The sequence below is a fragment of the Wallemia ichthyophaga genome (genome assembly GCF_000400465.1).
Source record: "Wallemia ichthyophaga EXF-994 unplaced genomic scaffold scaffold17, whole genome shotgun sequence".
In the NCBI taxonomy this organism is placed as follows: Eukaryota; Fungi; Basidiomycota; class Wallemiomycetes; order Wallemiales; family Wallemiaceae; genus Wallemia; species Wallemia ichthyophaga.
In genome coordinates this window covers 185828-202973 of record NW_008806290.1, presented here as the reverse complement: position 1 = coordinate 202973, position 17146 = coordinate 185828, and the positions used below count along the sequence as shown (strand labels likewise).

Here is a 17146-nt window from a genome sequence, read left to right as displayed (position 1 = left end):
AACGTCAATGAGTTGCGTGCTTTGTAGGGTCAGCTTAGAATAATAGCAGAGCGTCATGCGAACCTTATAGACGGAATCTTTAGCAGTTTTGATGAAGTCACTGCGATTGTTCTGAATAGGGTTAGTTTTTGGGCTCGAAACAAGTGCAAGAAAAACGCACGCTGTAGTCATTGGCAATGGAAGCATCGAGTGGATCATCGGGGTTGGGTTCAGCGAGGAGTTGCAAGATTGCTTGGAAGACTGGTGTGATCATCTGATTAGGAAGCTCTACAGTCCACTACGACACCTACTCTGCGTCACTCTCGTCGTTGGTTTCCAGCTCTCAGATTTAAGGAGACCAATGCAGATATTGCCCTCTGGGTCAAAGTTTGGGTGGTATATAGGTGTCTTGAGTTGGAAAGCGGGTGCTTTGAACGGAAAATTGTCTGGGTATGCCAGTCTGAACCTGAATCTGCCATCTTCGTAGGGTGTGCCTTGAGGACCATGTATGTATCCAGCCCACTCAAATATGTTGTCGTCGACCAGCTCCACCTCACTCACTCCATTAATACGCTCTTTGCTTATTAGTGTGTATTCCTAGGCGTGTGCGAGTTAGTCAGGCTCTAACAGCCACTTAACCTCCACTCACCGCCGTAATGCGTTTGGTTGCTTGGGCCATTGGTGGACTGCTTTAAGCTGTTGGTGGTTGAGGTTAGAGATGATAACAGATGGCTCAGGGCCTCACCTCATGATCATCCCCAATAATCTACATATTGATGCGAAAGCACACACCAGTTTGGAATGAAAATTTGCAAATACGCAGAAAAGCGCGACTAAGCTTTGAAAAGAACGTAAACGTCATATTATTGTATACAAAAAGCCATCGGCCTACTTTTGTTACCAAAATATTCTGTGGTTACGTAACCTATGATTTACGCGTTTGAGCAGCTTTTATTGGTCAGGTAAACCACACGGATTTGATCAGGTTCAGTAGTACTCGCTTTAAATTAATGTTTGATTGTAGTATTTCGCATCATATAACGTGATCGATGCTATCAGCAAAATAGCAAAATACGCGGAGCTGTTGGCTGCTTATTATTGTTGAATTAGAATTAACCTCATCTGGTTTGTTATTTGAGCTATTTACAATTCTTCTTCTTCTAGCAACCGCCCCAGCTCACTCACACTTCCCTCTGATTCGGGTTTACGCATCTTATCGCGCAAATTCGGGAGAGCGTAGTTGACAGACTTGCGTACTCGACGCGATGGTCTGCCCTCTGTGTCTGTGTCTACGCTGGGTGATCTCGATGTTGACGTTAGATGGCGGTGTGCTGGGTACGTATATTTGTCGTCGTAAGTATTGACATTGATATTCTCAGGCTCGGACATGTCTGTATCTGAGTGTGTGTCTTGTATGTCTTGTGTCTCTTGTGCTTTTTGCGCCTCTTGTGCTTTTTGTGCCTTTTGCGCCTCTTGTGCTTTTTGTGCCTTTTGCGTCTCTTGTGCTTTTTGTACCTTTTGCGCTTCTTGTGGGTCCTCCAAACCCTCCTCAGGCGTCCTCTGTATTCTAATTCTCAAAGTCTCGGTGGCTGGTTGGACATTTGTGGTGATTGTGTTTTTTTTTGGTCTTCCGCGTTTTGGCCGTGCAGGTTGTGCAGGGGGTTGTGCAAGAAGCTCTACAGGGGGGTCTACAGGGAGTGCCACAGGGGGTTCTACCTCTTTTGGTTCTTTCACCGCTTCTGAAGTACTTGCTTCAGGCTTATCAGGGGATTTGTTTGTGTTTGATTTGCGTGGTTTCGGTCTCTTTTTCCCACCGTATGGTTGTGGGCTTGGACTAGTACCATCTTCTGAGTGTCGCCGTTTGTTCCTCCTTGCTTTTGTGGCTGGTTCAGGCTTATTATCGTCCAGTTCGAAGTCAGAATCGTCTTTTTTGCGTGAATTGGGGATTCTAGGTGATTGTCTGGGTTGAGAGAGGGAGTTGCGAGAGAGACGTCTTCTTGAGATGAGTCTTGAGTGTGCAGCCTCTTTAGCGTCTTGAGAGGTTATTTCATTGTCAGAAGAAGAGGATGAAGAAGAAGAACCTAAGTTCTCTTGAATGCTATCCAGCTCTGGAGGAGCAGCTAAAACGCGTCTTTGAATTGGATAAGAAGAAGTTTTAGGTGCTGAAGATGGTTGTTTGTAGTCGCCCTTCAAAGAATTGAGCTGATCGACAACTTTATCGATAACCTTATTATGCCGTGTATTTAGCTGGTGATTCGACTGCGATAGCTGTAGCCTCAGCTGGGTATTTTCATCCCAAAGCCTAGCCAAATCCTGTTGTAGCTGCTGATTTCTAATATTTAGCAGGGTATTGTTCCTATTCCACTGTTTAAGCTATAATCACCACACATCACGCTCAAAACCCACACTATTATCTCCCTATTCTGCTTACTGTGCTTCTGCCTGAAAGATTCAAATGCCTCTAGAACTTGTTTATTACGTGACATCTCTGCACAACCCACGTTGGTTTGGTGGTGGTGAGATGGGAACTCGATAATTTATCAAAAAAATAAATTAAAACTATTTCTATTCGTGGCTCCTTGGACGTGTTGGATGCTTTCTCGATTTTTTTATTTTTTACAATTCCTCTCAAATACGATACACTGGACCCAGTGAACACAATACACGCCCTGTAACAGCCTCCGAATTGAAGTCTCACTCCATGCCGAGATTTGAATTCTGCCAAGATTCTTGATGTCCTTAATATTTCTTATCTTGTCACTTCTTTCGGTTGTTATCCGCAGCCGCTGGAATGTTTATTAAATCCATTCTTGTCTTATATTCAATACATAAGCGGTATCAGATCTTTAACGTCTATGAAGTCAATTGAGAGTATTAGTAGTAGCCCAATCAGTTCCAGCTCCTTTAATAGTCATTCTATGTCCACAATCAAAGACATTCATGGCCATAAGCAGGAGCAGAATATTGAGCAGAATATTGGCCATGAGCAATCACCCTCTCCCTCAATTTCCACCCCTTTTAGTCTCAATCATTCCCCTGACCTCGACGATCAAACGCTCTCTGAAGAACCTAAAACCCTTCCATCCCGCAAACCACGTCGTTTCTTTAGAAGGATACACGGTTGGTCATGGCAGGCGTGGCCAATAGCAATGGGTTGGTGTTATTATATTCTCAGTAAATCCACCTGACACTCTTTCTCCACAGGCACAGGCGCTGTATTTGTTCTCATGTCTAACCTTTACAATCCACCGGAGTGGGTCGTGTATCCAGGTATTTTAAGTTTAAGGTATAAATAAGTCCTCATATTAACACCCCAAAGAGCTCTTCTTCTTCTTCTTTGTTTGCGCGCTTTTTCTCCTTAATGTCACTCTCCTTGTCTCACAAGCTATACGTGAGTCTGCCGCTTCATTTAGCCATCTACCAGACTAAATATCTACAGTATTCCCCTCACAGTCTTTGAGACTCGTTAGGGACCCTGTAAAAGGTGTTTTTGTCCCGCTAATCGTGCTATCCTTTGCCACAATAGTGATTGGGTGAGTTGGCAATTAATCATAGACACAATCTCAAAAGCCACTTCACAGAATCTCACAGTACGGCGTTAAAGACTTCGGTGTCGTCACTCCCGAAGCCCTCGTCGTCCTCTTCTGGATCTACCTTGCCATGGCGAATTTAGTCTGCATCCCCATGCTCCTCGTCTGGTTCAACTGCGAGCACTCCGGAACAATTACCAGCTTCACTCCCGCTTATATGTTCCTCGTCTTTCCTTTGATGTTGACGGGCGTCGTCGGTTTCAATGTGAGGGGGATGCTTAAAATCTTCACTCACTCACACTCTCACAGTGTCTCAGCGATATTGACAAAGGAAGCAACGATGCGCTGATAATATTGCTTGTTTCGTACGTCTTCCAAGGTCTAGGTACACTTATCACCTTCATGTACCTCGCAATTTTCTGCCTGCGGATAATCACGACAGGTTTCATGGAGGGACATCAAGCGAACGGGGCGTTTGTAGCAGCGGGTCCGCCGGGTTTTACGGCCCTTGCCCTGCTCAAACTGGGAGAGGAAGCGCGAGAGATATTCCCCCAAGTAACCACATTCACCCCGCTTGCCGGGGAAATATTCTACAACGTCGGCATCCTCGCTGCCACAATGCTGCTGGGTTGTGCGTGGTTCTTCTTTCTGATGGCAGCTATTCCGTGGCCTTTCAAAGTGCACTACCATTCCACGGAGGTGCTCGGCATGTGGGCCCTCACTTTCCCGCTCGTCGGCATGATATCTACGTTTAAGGTGCTCGGGGATATTTTTGAGTGTCGCTTCTTGCACGTCGTGCACGCTATCTTCACCGTCGCTATTCTTCTCGTGTGGTGCGCGCTGATGGCTGCCACTATCACTGCTTTCTGTCGCGGTAAAATCTTCAAATCTCCCACTGAGGACGTCCTTTCGGATACTAAGACCACTTTCGCTCCCATTACCACTAAAAAGAGAGAACACAAGAAGAGCAGACATGCGGCCAAGCGATTCGGTGGGTTGTCGCTGTTTCTTGGTCAATCACATTAACTCGATTTTTGCAGATGTTGCTCCGCATATCGTCTGATGTGGTATTGGTTGCGGTTGACTTGTTGCACTCGAGCTTCTCATTACCTCTCTTTCCCCTATAGCTCAGCTAACGGGCTTAGAATCTCGATTTGTATTTGATTATTTGATGTTTTCGGATCACATCATGTCATTCTATATGATTTTATCTCATTTCAGCTCGTGTCAGCACATTCCGCTCAATTTAATCTTTCAACGGAGCCATGGGCAGACCAAGTGCACAGCTGGTGGTGTTGGTGATACTACTTGCAACGAGCGTTCTCGCCTCATACGGTGACCGGCAGCCAGCGTTCCGCTTATGCGTGCGCAAGTGTTTAACAGCACCGCCCACGCGCACGTTACTATGGACAACAACGGACCTATGCCGCTACAAATGCATGCACGAACAAGTAGACGTGCAACCGCGCCACCTCGTAGCGCAATACTATGGGAAGTGGCCCTTCTACGCTGTGTTCGGGATACAGGAGCCACTCTCGACGCTGTTCTCGCTGCTCAACCTACTCGCCCATCGGCGGGGACTGGCATTGGTGCGTCGGCGCGTTGCGCAGCCGTCCCGCCGCGTTTATGCACTTCTCGCGTACGTGCAAATGGGGGCGTGGGTAGCTAGCAGTGTCTTCCATACGCGCGACGTGGCCTTCACGGAGCGGCTTGACTACCTCGCTGCAGGGGCGGCTGTGTTCGCAGGACTGAACGTGGCGTTGGTGAGAGTGTGCCACGTGTCATTCTTCGCGTCTACCGTCTGTTTGGGGCTCGTGTATGCATTGCACTCCCTCTCCACACTCTCCAGCAAACGCATCGACTATGGGTGGCATCTCACTGTCGTCATCGCGGCCGGCATGCTGCATAATTTGCTCTGGCTCGGGTGGTGTCTGAGGGAGTACATGCGGAGGAGGAAACACGTTAAATCACAATGTCTATCTCACCCCGCGCCTTACACCCCCGTCGCCCTCGTCGCTCTCACTATGGTCGCGCTTAGCCTCGAGCTGCTCGAGTTCGTCCCCATTGGCAGATCTCTCGACGCTCACGCCCTCTGGCACGCTGCTACTGCCCCTCTGGCCGTGTGGTGGTGGAGCTGGCTCGTCACCGATGCCGAGTGGCTGCTCAAGACGTCTCCATCCGATGGACGCGTGCGTGAGCGTGTGCTTGAACACATTCAACTCCAAGCTTAGAGTGTGGTTTTATATATGTCATGAGAATGATCCTCTTCCCTGAATTCCCTGCATACCTATTTCTTTTATTTCAATATCTTATATACATGTCTCTAGCAAATCTCATAAATTTTTGGATAATTTGTGCAATATACAAATCAGATAACATAGAGACATCGCCGTAAACAAGTCATTGAAAGGTTACAGGAAGAGGAAGTATAGTGTCTGGATGAGATAGCGCTGGCTAGTTGATTTGAAAGTAGAACATAAATCTAATCTTTGTATTGACGTCGTAAATGGGTATGATTTAGAACCATTAAGACCAACAATGAGGATAAACGCAGCGGTATTTGCACTAACACTTGGCAGGCTGTTGTACAAGCATATTCGTTTGGTAGCACATCACATAGTGGCTCGGCTGGGAGCTCGTCAGATCGACATACTCGTCTTGTTCTTGTGTTAGTAGCCTTGAACGGCCTGAAGGAGCCTCCGAAGACATGCAACTAATGTCACTTAATGGAATTCTGCGCGCACCCGAGAATAGCGTCAGGACTAACACGACTGATTGTCTACAGAAGTGAGTAGAGCGTAATCAGCCTACGACGCTCACACGTCCAATTCAGACATGCGGCACAATACCTTCTTCAGCAGTAACGACAAGTGAATGCCTAAAGCTTCCGATGTTGTTACTGACCCTACCGCGCCGTCTCGACGCTATTTCTCGCCATCTTAGAGAGTCTAACCTCGAGATTGAGAAGATGAAGGAGAATGGTTCAGTCAATATTCCAAACACCGACATACGACAACTTATATTACCAACGCCACATCTGTTAAACACACTAAAGACGTTGCAGGGGAAAGAGAGACATTATGCAGATGTCTTTACCAAAATTGAAGTGTTGCTGGGGAGTCTTTCGTCGACAATGTATAAAATCGGGACTCCAAGGGATCAAACGGCCTCGCTCAAGGGCTACTCTAAAAGAGGATGAGGAGACGACCAAGCTTGATATTAATGCTGTGATGGATATGATGGTTGATGTAGCATTGTACGAAACATACCAATAGTGAAATATGATTGCTGACAAGTCGCACTGATCGACATGTTCAGAAGACTGCTTGAGCTGGGTGCAATGTTGTTGATTCTGGGCTAGGTGGGAGCAAAGGTGACTTGATGTGATTGCCAAGTTGTAATTGCGCCAGTATTAGAAAAGAAGCAAAGTGTCTTAATTAGATTGTACTAGCTAAGAATTATCCTTGTAAATGGAAACCGGACAAATTAAAATCTGGCAGACATTATTGCATAAGGTATGCTCTGCTTATTCTGCTATACTCTTGTGCGTTGGCACATTTGTTTACCTCAAGAATCTCGCACGATGCTGTTTGCACCCATTCAGAGCGAGTACGAGAATGGGGATTGTCCAGGAATAAGCCAGTAACTCAAAGATTTGCAAACACATTAGATAGAAGTCCTTGGAGATAAGCCTTGAAATAATTATCGACGTCTATACCCATCCCAGACAAGTCATATTGTGAATGCTTGAATACATGAAGAAAAATATTATTTTTAACTTTGTTATACTTTTACGCGCGCTAAATTAATAGTAAGATAAATAATTGCTCTGTGCTTTTGAATATAATCGATCAAGATGTGGTGGCCATTCAAGTCAGAGGATAAGGACGTGCCGTCTTCGAAAGCCAAAACTCTTACGAGAGAGGAGCGCCAGGCGTGCTGGAGTGCGCGAGACAAGCTATTCGACTGCCTTGGGTCGACGCCGACGAGCGACAACGAGGAGATAAAGAGGATGTGTCCGAGGGAGTTTAAGGCGTATGAGGGAGCGTGTGCGGCTAGCTGGGTGTGTAGAGTGTAAAGCGTAAAAGTACCGCGCTCACAGCTGCATCAGATTGATTACTTTATTAAGAGACGGATGCTGGAGATGAGGCAGCAGGCTACGCAGGCAGCAGCGTCATAAAAATGATATTTGTTTGTATTTCGTAATAACGTAATGACACATTTTATACCTCTGCAGATCTGTCAAGTGGCTGTTCATTGGATGTGATTTGACGTGTGCCGGAGTTTCAAGGGTGCATCGTAGGTTTTATTTTGCGTGAATGGAGTGCTGTGCTTCGTAGCAAGCACTCGCTAGCACTCCCTGTCGCTCCGAATAATCCGGTGATCTGCACCCGCACTGACACCTGCTGACGTCTGCTAAAGTGTATGTCACTCTTTTGGAGTGGTCGTAGCATTTAATACAGTATTACGCGGTGTTTTGGAGTTGTCTCCGGCAGGTTCAGACGCTTAGTAAGCATTACACGTGAGCGCAAATGATCTGCGGTGTAAAGCAACAGCTGAGAATGAACACATATACTCCTTAGAAACACATTATTCAACTCCGACAATTCCCGCCACCACCCGCGTTTTTCCCTTCGCGTCCACCGCCTTCGCGCTCGCTTAGGCTCATCTTCGAAGGACCATTCCTGGGATAAGAGGGAATAGTGAGACTAGTATTGCGGCTATAAATAACAACCGCATATTGTGGCTGCTGAAATTTGAAATAAAAATCTTATACCCGATTGATTCGCAGTTTTGCAGATTTTTTGTGTCCCTGTCGAGCAGCTCAGGCCCCGTTTCCGAGCATCTTGTGCACGTGAGGCGGAATATAGGCTGTAAAAATAGAATACATGCAGATCAAAGAATATATGTGTAATCAGACACGCTCCACAAGTCATGTGTGCAGATATCCTCGCTTATTCGTACTGCAGAGAGACATCAATTAAAAACGCAGACGTCATATCTAAGGAACACAAAGGATTGGCAGGACGCAGAGTAGCAACAAAGTCACGCAGAGAAAACTGAGTATCATAGCGTTTCCGCGGAGTTACAAATCCGGCCGCACCAATTAAATCGAATTCCTTTTTGGGAAATAACCACATTAGTATGTAACTAGCCCCGCAATTGGACATTTTAAATTATTTCATCCAATTCTTTCCAGCTACTCGCTTCTCCGCAAACAACCACAATGGCTCGCAAAGAAAACAAGGAGGAGGTAGAGCAGCCTCAGTACGATGATGGATCCATCCCAACGTGTGAGTCGTTTGTCCTGCTGCTTTGCAAATTTGTATTCATGCCAATTATTCAGTCATGGGCGCCCACGGGAATAAACTTGTGTGGCTTATCTCTGCCACTGCAACTACCGGTTTCCTGCTTTTCGGTTATGGTGCGTTGTGGCGTTTTGACGCGTAAATACTCCGCTAACACGTGAACCCGCACAGATCAAGGTGTCATGGCCGGATTGATCACCTCAGAGCAGTTCGGAGATACTTTCCCTGCAGTGAATCCATCATATCAACATGATAAATTCGGATATTCAGATACAACTGACTCGGTTGTTCCTACAAATACTCCTGCGCACTCTCGCGCTGCGCTCATTCAAGCCACTTACACTTCAATTTACGAAGTCGGTTGTCTTCTCGGTGCTCTCGGTGCTCTTCTCTTCGGTGACTGGATGGGTAGACGTCGTATGATGTTTACTGGTGCAGGCGTTATGGTTATTGGTACTATCATTCAAGTTACCGCATTTAGAGGCCATCACGCGCCAGAGCAATTCTGTGTTGGACGTGTTATTACCGGAGTTGGTAATGGTCTCAATACTTCCACTATCCCATCATGGCAAGCAGAAACATCCAAGTCACACAACCGTGGTGTCTTGGTCTGTATTGAAGCGTCAATGATTGCTATCGGAACTGTTATTTCATACTGGATCGATGTTGGTTTGTCGTACAATTACGATCCTGCCGACGTCACCTGGAGATTCCCGATCGCCTTCCAAATAGCATTTGCTTTCGGTCTCGTCGGTGGTGCTCTATTCCTCCCAGAGTCCCCACGTTGGTTACTTTCCAAAGGCCGTGAAGACGAGGGTAGACGCGTCGTTGCCGCCCTCAACTCAGTTCCAGTAGATTCCGCCGAAGCACACCACCACACTAATATCATGGCTGACGGTATTAGATTGATGACCGAGACACAAGGTGCCGCCAGAAGACGTGATGTTCTCACCGGTGGCAAGACCCAACACTTGCGCAGAACTCTCCTCGGTGCCTCATCTCAAGTTTTCCAGCAGATAGGCGGTTGTAACGCAGTCATCTACTTCTCCCCACTCATTTTCGAGGAGTACCTCGGTTTGGAACGTAAGCTCGCGCTTATCCTTGCTGGTGTCAACATTTCCGTATATGCCCTCTGCGCATGTATCTCGTACTTCATTATCGAGAAGGTCGGTCGCCGCAAGATGTTCTTGGTCGGTTCTGTCGGACAGGCCATGTCTATGTTTATTCTCATGGGCTGCACCATCCCATTCGGTCTAGAAGGTCCAACCGACCACGCACAGAACGTCTTGAACGGATCTGTCCTCGGACAATTCCTCTTCTTGGCCTTCTTTGGTGCCACCTGGCTCGAACTCCCTTGGCTCTACCCAGCCGAGATCAACCCACTTCGTATCCGTACCAACGCAAACGCTATCTCCACCATGAGCAAGTAAGTACAATGCTTATAGCAAGGTATAACGGCTCATTGAAATTTTTCCAGCTGGTCGTGGAACTTTGCAGTTGTACAGTGGACACCTCCTATGTTAGCAGCCATCAACTGGGGTACTTTCCTTTTCTTCGGTGGGTAAAAAAACTTCCTTAGCACCCTAACTAACTGTATCAGGTATCATCAACGTGTGTTTCATCCCGATCGTCCTCTTCTTCTACCCAGAGACTGCTGGTAGATCTCTCGAGGAGATTGATGTTATCTTTGCACTTGGTTACACTGAAGGCAGATCATACGTCTCGGTCGCCAACTCGATGCCAAAGCTCTCCTCAGAAGAGGTCAAGGCAGAGGCTGCACGTCTCGGTCTTACTAGTGACGCCAAGGACGTTGAGCAAGAGGGTGAAGCAGCCAACTTGCCAGCATACTTGGTCAACGAGGAAGCTGACCGTCAGGCTATTCCAAAGGGTGGCTAAGGATGCATCAGTCACGACAACAACTTTTTAATACTAACTGTATAATTCTTTCTTTTACAATTCTCAAATTTTATAACTAGACAAACACAACAACACCTCAAACCTAAGTTTTCGAGTAATATATTTAGGAAAATATATTTTTATAATGTTCTCCAATTTGTATATTCCATCAATTAGTTATACTTTAGAAAGTTTTATAAAGGCATGTGTCTCGACGTGGAAATCATTCAGATTTGATGTGATAACACCTATCAAGGCACATTCTACGCGTCAAGGAATAAGCAAGTGAGGATGAACTCGAGCAGCTTTAGCTAAGAGCAGACTGGAAAGCATCGTGTATTAAAAAGCAAAGTAATGACATATTAAACTACTAAATTAGCACGCATACAAGTATAAGAAAGTTAAAATAAATATCATATTAATTCTTCATGTATTCAAGCATTCGCAGCATCTTGAATCAGTATGACTTGTCTGGGATGGGTATGTACGTCGGTAATTATTGTAAAGGTTTTCTCTAATTTTTTCTGTCTAATGTGCCTGCCAATCAACCGTCCTCATCAACATGAATGATTCGTAAGGTATATAACTGTCATCGACCTTTACTGTAAATGCCTGAGCCTGACTCCAGAGACTCAATAGCCTTCTCCAGTAGCAAACAGTAGCAGATGGTGTCAAATACCTACTCCTCAGTCCTTCCCAGCTGTTATCTGCAATCCTCTTAACCCTGTCTGGATTCTTCTTGAGCTGTTCCATCACTTCAGGTAGGCGTTCCCATGGGTTTGGATCCGTCTCACTACCTGGTCTCCTCTCTGGCAGTGGAACAACAACGACGTTTTGGTCAGCTGATGTAGAATTGCCGTCCAACAAGTGATGGAAGTGTTGAATGAACTTTAGTTCATGCATCACAGAGACGGAGTGGCATTGAAGAAGATACTTGAGTCTACCTGAGTAAGCTACGCCTTCAACATGCACCAAGAACTGATACCCGCAATGCTCCTCCATTGTCAACAAATCACCAGGCTGGATATTACCCCAATCCATCATCTTGACATCTGACCAAGCATACCCGTTTGCTGCATTGATCAATTGCTTACGTATTTCACGATCAAGTGATGCACCTCTCCAGAAAAGTTTTGGTAGCTTCTCCGACCAGCTGTGTTTAGATTCCCATTTACCTGCCTTATCCCTCACCTCACCAAAGCTTCCTACCTTAGGTTCAGGCCACGACCAGAACCCGAAGTCGGGCATGAGCCACAATTCAGGCTGATCGGCTGTCCTGTCGAGGACAAGTGTTGGTATAGGTTCATCTTCGGAATCACCGGCGTCTTGAACTTGGAACGTGAATTCCACATTTGGAAAAGCCTCTGTTGAAGTGAGCAGAGCTTCATGAATAGCCGCAAATGTAGCCAAAGCTCTAGTATTGACATCGTTATGACTGAATTCCTTCACAAACATCTATAAACGTCTTGTTAGAAAGGCTATTTCCAAACAGCCAACCCACTCTGTTGTTGTGTATTACAACCCTCCCGTGTGCCTTCTCTGAAGCTTTATCCAAGTGCTTCAGCGTGATACCACCACGCTCCGACCAATAAGCCAAAGCTCTTTCCGCCTCATAGAACAAACCAGGGTATTGGTTCAGGCATTGAGATTCTGTGAGGTGCTTGTTCATGCCTGGATCCTCATACGGCTGGATGTACGACTGGCTGTCGATGAGCGCGACGGTGGGATCTAAACCGCAACTGAGGCAGTCGGGCTTCTCGGGCTGAAATTCCTCAAAGGCGTATGGGATAGACGGTGGAGCTCTTGGGAATATCGACAGGAAAGTAAACAAAACGGAAGCCACGGTAATTCCAGTGATGAAAGATGCAGATGGCCTGAGCTTATCCGTGTAAATGGCAAGCCTTCTCCTATTCTTATGTGTATTATACCCAGGCAACATATCGTAGCTGGAATATTTGTTGAATAAACGCATTTGATCGTCGTCGTCACTATGATAACTGCGTTTGACTGCGTATGGGGTTATCGGATTAGGTAATTTTGGCTACAAACATTTTAAATTTAAAGATTATATTTTAAGTACATTTACTTGTTCATTCTCTCCTCGTGATGACGACCACCCGCTAACGTCCTTCTTCCGGACAAAACTTCAACCAAATGCTTGAGGTGTGTCCACCAAGGGTCCATTCCACGTCTATTCTTATCGTCTGCCACCTTGGAAACGTCCTCAACTGGCGCCAATCGTACTTGTCCATTTTCTATAACTATCACAGCTGCACTCTCATCCTTAGCACCAGCTTGACGCGATGTGCTGTTGTCCTCCAAGAACTTTATACATCTGACAGCTAATCTGCATGCTCTAGCTCTGTCAATTGGTGATGGTGTCCCACCTTGCAACGTGTGTCCGAGGTTCGCTGCTCTTGAGTCAAACAATTCCTTGCCCTCCTCCTTGAGCATGTTTGTGAGGAACTCTGTCGAATAAACTGACGACGCTTTCTCGTTTCTGATTATAAATCTACCATCTGATTTGCCCTTGACATCCAATGCGAAACGACGCTTCAAGAACTCCACATCACTCTGAACTAATCCCAAGTCCATCCCGAGTTCTGGCGTGTACACTATGTTAGCTCCAGTTGCTAAAGCACCCACTGTTGCCAAGTATCCACACTTTCCTCCTTGTGTCTCAACGACGAAAACTCTGTTTCTTGACGCTGCTGCTGATTGCTTGATTGCGTCACATGCATCAACCAGCGCATTCAATGCTGTGTCTGAGCCAACACTGAATTCTGTCAATGGTACATTGTTTGATAATGTTGCTGGGATCACTGCCATTGATATTTGGAAGGCTGGGTAGTTGGTTCTTGCGTTCTTGAGTGTTTGAATTGCTGTGTATGCTTCATAACCACCAATCATCAAGAGTGCATCAATGTTGTGGTTTTGCAATGCCTTCGATGTGCTGTCCAAGTCATCTGCAGGCAGCGATCTGTTGGTACCGAGCTCTGAACCACCTCTTGATGACCAGTTGTCTACTTGTAACCAAGATAATGGCTGTACGCCATTTCCAGCCTCAGCCCAAAGACCTTCAAAACCGTTGTAGATGGCTAATGGAGTGTGACCTCTGGCTAAACAGAATCTTGCTGCTTCTCTGGTTGCAGCGTTCATACCACCTGCTGGTGCACCGACGTGAATGATACCAATTCTAAGTCTCTGACCCTCTGGCAAGTGCTTGTTATCGCCGACAATGGTCGAGTAATCGAATGCTTCAAGATTCTCCAAGAACTCTGGATCTCTGAGTTGAAGTGCTTGGTCAAAGTCCTTCTTCTCAATAGCATCACCGACACCAGCAGTAGCCTTAACTGCATCCATCAAACTAACTCTCTTAACTTTATTTTCCTTTAACCCAATCATGTAGCTTGGTGTTTGTGGGGTGGCATCTAAAACCGCTTCAACAGCTTCAACACCTTGCAAAGTTGCCAAAAGTCTATCATAAGCACATGGCTTACCACCACGTTGAACGTGACCGAGGGTAGTTACTCTAGTGTCGAGTTGCAAACGCTTTGTGAGAATGTCTGCAACATATGCAGGCTTAATTGGCTTCAATTGACGATCCAAAGCACCTTCAGCAACGATAACAATTGTCTTTCTCTTGCCATGTTCACGGTGAGACTTGAGGCCGTTGCACATTTCGCTCTCCCAGTCCTCAGATTTTGGAGGACGTTCAGGGATGAATATATAGTCGGCACCACAGGCCAAACCAGCCATGACGGCCAACCAACCGCAATGACGACCCATAACTTCAACAACGAAGGCTCTAGAGTGAGAAGAAGCGGTTGAACCAATGGAGTCAACAGCTTCAGAAATTCTATGTAAAGCGGTTGGAGCACCAATAGTGATATCGGTCATAGCCATGTCGTTATCGATAGAGCCAACGATACCAGTAATAGTAAGATGAGCGTGTTTACTGCGCTGCTCAGCTGAGATTCTCTTCGATTTCTCCAAATCATCGAGAAGGGAAGGCCATTCACCGCGTAATCTGTCAGCACCGGTAAGGGAACCATCACCGCCAATAACAACCAAAGCGTCAATACCGAGGCTAATCAAGTTGAAAGCAGCAGTTTCGCGACCTTCCTTTTCACGGAATTCCGCGCATCTAGCGGTACCAATGAGAGTACCACCGATATCCATCCAACCACGAACGTCATCCCAACCAACTTTCAAGATATGGCGACCCTTCAAGCCTTCACCAGCGCCCTCTTGGAGTAGCTCACCTTCACCGAAGGTTGCAGCAAATTTTTCGCCTTCAACGTCTTGATTTCCGTGGTATTTGCCCGCTCTTTGAGGTGGAGGGCGTACATCTGCAGGAGCAGCGTTGACGTTACCTGCGACTAAACCGGCCCAGCCTTCACGAACTATAAACACCTCACAGCCTCTGTAAAGACCCATTTTGGCAACAGCTCTAACTGCAGCGTTCATTCCTGCGATATAGGTGTGAGCCGTGTACAGTTATATCTATACATTAAATTGGCGCACCTGCTGCATCTCCGCCAGAAGTCAGCACGGCAATCTTCCTTGTGTTTTCATTAGATTTTGTCATTTTCGAAATGGTCGATCGTTGTGGTCGTTGGGTTAGAGATGTGAATGGGGTTGGTTACTAGATGGAATGACGTATTAATGATCATCGTGGAAATCTACGTAAATTTATCCAAATTATCCAAATTATACGCTTTATACACTCAAGATGTACTCAAATACATCCTCATACTCTCATCACTCCAATCAAGTAAGATCAGTGTGTCGTGAAAATTTTGTTGTGAAAATCTTATCGTGGTTGGATAGTTTACGTATAAATACACTAGATGATTTGTCTATAGATGATTTGGTATTAAGATTAGTAGTCATTATCCGCCGGCTGTTTGTGTGTCAGAAGTTGCGGTAAGACGCTATAATGTATACTGACTGCACTTCTCATATACGTGTCAATAGCTGTGCTGAATGCAGCAAATGCAAATCCACCACCAAACGCTGCCTTAACGCCTGCATTTCTAGATAATATGGCACCGGACAAGAAACCAGCCGAAGCTGAATTGTAGAGGTCATTAGTACCTCTATACTGTAAGCGTTGGGGATTAATGATATGTTATTAGCGATAAAACACCACGTACGCCTTCAATACAACATTCTATACCGGCAAATAGACCACCAACAGCACCGAATCCTTTACCCTGCCTGTACATTGATTTACCCATATCCTTAAACAACTCCTTGGCCTTCTGTTGCCTCGAAAGCTCAGAAGTTCTGCTGAAAGGGTCGTCGAATGCGAATGAAGAAGACACTAAGCTGAAGAAAGCACCAAGACCGAACCCAGCGCCTGCAGACAACACGGTCTTGAATGCACAGCTTTCCATACCTTGTTGTATGTATTTCTGATACTTGAGCATCTGATTTGGTTGAATACACGCTATCCTGGCTAAATACTTGACTTACAGCGTGCATATTGGATTGATCGACAGGATCCATACGCGTAAACTCAGGATGCTGATCCAAAGGGTAGATTGGTGCAAGTAACGGATTCTGTGACATTCTCAACAATCCTTCAATTCGACGATGATGACGCTGGATCAACAAGATGAACGGGTTAGAGAGGCGGTAATCAAGTTGATTGATGATGATGGCTTATTCAATTACACCCAATTCCTCGATTCTGTCTGTGTCCTGTGCGCTACACAGCTAAATTGCTCACTCAATCTCAGTACAAGGACCAAGACGATATTTATTCAAATACATTAAAGCTTTTTGCATACGGTACTTTCAAAGATTTCTCTGGTTAGATTTATCTGCTAGTGCCTCCCAAGTGCTCACACACGTCGCAGATAACAAATCAATATATCTGGATTTGTCCGATAAGCAGCTCTCAAAGCTTAAGCAGCTTTCAATGACCTCATATTCCTCTGATAGAGTCGTCGAATATGCCAGACTAAGACTCGAGCTGGACCTTGAATCGAACGAATCAGTCGAGGAACTTTTCATTAGCGCAGTCAACAACAACCTAATACAGGGAAAACTCAATCAGCTCAGCAATACGCTCACTGTACACTCAAATATAAAGAGAGACATCCACTCTATCGACATACACTCTCTGAAAAACTTCCTCGATCAATACTCGGCAAATATCAAACAGCTTCTCGGCAGCTTCAACGACATTGAAGTTAGTAATGCCAACCACATCAACCACATCAACCACGTCAACACCCAACACCAACAGCTCTTCTCTAAAGCTATTCAATACCACAAATCGCATTCCTCCACTAAACCTCAACAGCCTTCATCACGTAAGAGAAATAGAGCTCATCCATAAGCTGAACAATGTACATAAATATCTGGTATCGTATCTTACTTTTACACGTCTTGTATGCTTACTGCTTTTTTCATATTTTC

At 45.7% G+C, this 17146-nt stretch overlaps 11 protein-coding genes across 11 annotated transcripts; 6 read left to right on the top strand and 5 right to left on the bottom strand.

The window, feature by feature from the left end:
• Positions 1 to 4: 4 nt before the first annotated feature.
• J056_001708 (Ubiquitin-conjugating enzyme E2 14) lies at positions 5 to 658 on the bottom strand (the record flags this gene model as incomplete). Its single annotated transcript, XM_009271336.1, has 5 exons — positions 5 to 19; positions 64 to 111; positions 161 to 240; positions 291 to 576; positions 629 to 658. The coding sequence occupies 5 exons, from the start codon at positions 656 to 658 to the stop codon at positions 5 to 7; spliced, it is 459 nt and encodes a 152-aa protein (XP_009269611.1).
• Positions 659 to 1122: 464 nt separating this feature from the next.
• J056_001707 (uncharacterized protein) lies at positions 1123 to 2465 on the bottom strand (the record flags this gene model as incomplete). Its single annotated transcript, XM_009271335.1, has 2 exons — positions 1123 to 2335; positions 2386 to 2465. The coding sequence occupies 2 exons, from the start codon at positions 2463 to 2465 to the stop codon at positions 1123 to 1125; spliced, it is 1293 nt and encodes a 430-aa protein (XP_009269610.1).
• A 432-nt stretch (positions 2466 to 2897) lies between these two features.
• On the top strand, positions 2898 to 4572 carry J056_001706 (Sulfite efflux pump SSU1; the record flags this gene model as incomplete). The annotated part of the gene is made up of 7 exons (XM_009271334.1): positions 2898 to 3132; positions 3184 to 3249; positions 3299 to 3370; positions 3419 to 3512; positions 3561 to 3774; positions 3819 to 4500; positions 4550 to 4572. The coding sequence occupies 7 exons, from the start codon at positions 2898 to 2900 to the stop codon at positions 4570 to 4572; spliced, it is 1386 nt and encodes a 461-aa protein (XP_009269609.1).
• Positions 4573 to 4774: 202 nt separating this feature from the next.
• Positions 4775 to 5740, top strand: J056_001705 (Post-GPI attachment to proteins factor 3; the record flags this gene model as incomplete). The annotated part of the gene is made up of 1 exon (XM_009271333.1): positions 4775 to 5740. The coding sequence occupies one exon, from the start codon at positions 4775 to 4777 to the stop codon at positions 5738 to 5740; it is 966 nt and encodes a 321-aa protein (XP_009269608.1).
• Positions 5741 to 6225: 485 nt separating this feature from the next.
• J056_001704 (uncharacterized protein) lies at positions 6226 to 6373 on the top strand (the record flags this gene model as incomplete). Its single annotated transcript, XM_009271332.1, has 2 exons — positions 6226 to 6296; positions 6343 to 6373. 2 exons carry the CDS (start codon positions 6226 to 6228, stop codon positions 6371 to 6373), a joined length of 102 nt encoding a protein of 33 aa, XP_009269607.1.
• A 992-nt stretch (positions 6374 to 7365) lies between these two features.
• On the top strand, positions 7366 to 7689 carry J056_001703 (Cytochrome c oxidase subunit 6B-like protein; the record flags this gene model as incomplete). The annotated part of the gene is made up of 2 exons (XM_009271331.1): positions 7366 to 7572; positions 7621 to 7689. 2 exons carry the CDS (start codon positions 7366 to 7368, stop codon positions 7687 to 7689), a joined length of 276 nt encoding a protein of 91 aa, XP_009269606.1.
• A 1047-nt stretch (positions 7690 to 8736) lies between these two features.
• J056_001702 (Sugar transporter STL1) lies at positions 8737 to 10714 on the top strand (the record flags this gene model as incomplete). The annotated part of the gene is made up of 5 exons (XM_009271330.1): positions 8737 to 8803; positions 8857 to 8934; positions 8990 to 10244; positions 10296 to 10375; positions 10419 to 10714. The coding sequence occupies 5 exons, from the start codon at positions 8737 to 8739 to the stop codon at positions 10712 to 10714; spliced, it is 1776 nt and encodes a 591-aa protein (XP_009269605.1).
• Positions 10715 to 11242: 528 nt separating this feature from the next.
• Positions 11243 to 12653, bottom strand: J056_001701 (O-glucosyltransferase rumi-like protein; the record flags this gene model as incomplete). The annotated part of the gene is made up of 2 exons (XM_009271329.1): positions 11243 to 12169; positions 12216 to 12653. 2 exons carry the CDS (start codon positions 12651 to 12653, stop codon positions 11243 to 11245), a joined length of 1365 nt encoding a protein of 454 aa, XP_009269604.1.
• A 143-nt stretch (positions 12654 to 12796) lies between these two features.
• On the bottom strand, positions 12797 to 15305 carry J056_001700 (6-phosphofructokinase; the record flags this gene model as incomplete). Its single annotated transcript, XM_009271328.1, has 2 exons — positions 12797 to 15186; positions 15242 to 15305. The coding sequence occupies 2 exons, from the start codon at positions 15303 to 15305 to the stop codon at positions 12797 to 12799; spliced, it is 2454 nt and encodes an 817-aa protein (XP_009269603.1).
• A 294-nt stretch (positions 15306 to 15599) lies between these two features.
• Positions 15600 to 16291, bottom strand: J056_001699 (uncharacterized protein; the record flags this gene model as incomplete). Its single annotated transcript, XM_009271327.1, has 4 exons — positions 15600 to 15620; positions 15669 to 15821; positions 15874 to 16149; positions 16196 to 16291. 4 exons carry the CDS (start codon positions 16289 to 16291, stop codon positions 15600 to 15602), a joined length of 546 nt encoding a protein of 181 aa, XP_009269602.1.
• A 27-nt stretch (positions 16292 to 16318) lies between these two features.
• On the top strand, positions 16319 to 17066 carry J056_001698 (COP9 signalosome complex subunit 7b; the record flags this gene model as incomplete). The annotated part of the gene is made up of 3 exons (XM_009271326.1): positions 16319 to 16414; positions 16462 to 16534; positions 16582 to 17066. The coding sequence occupies 3 exons, from the start codon at positions 16319 to 16321 to the stop codon at positions 17064 to 17066; spliced, it is 654 nt and encodes a 217-aa protein (XP_009269601.1).
• Positions 17067 to 17146: the final 80 nt, after the last annotated feature.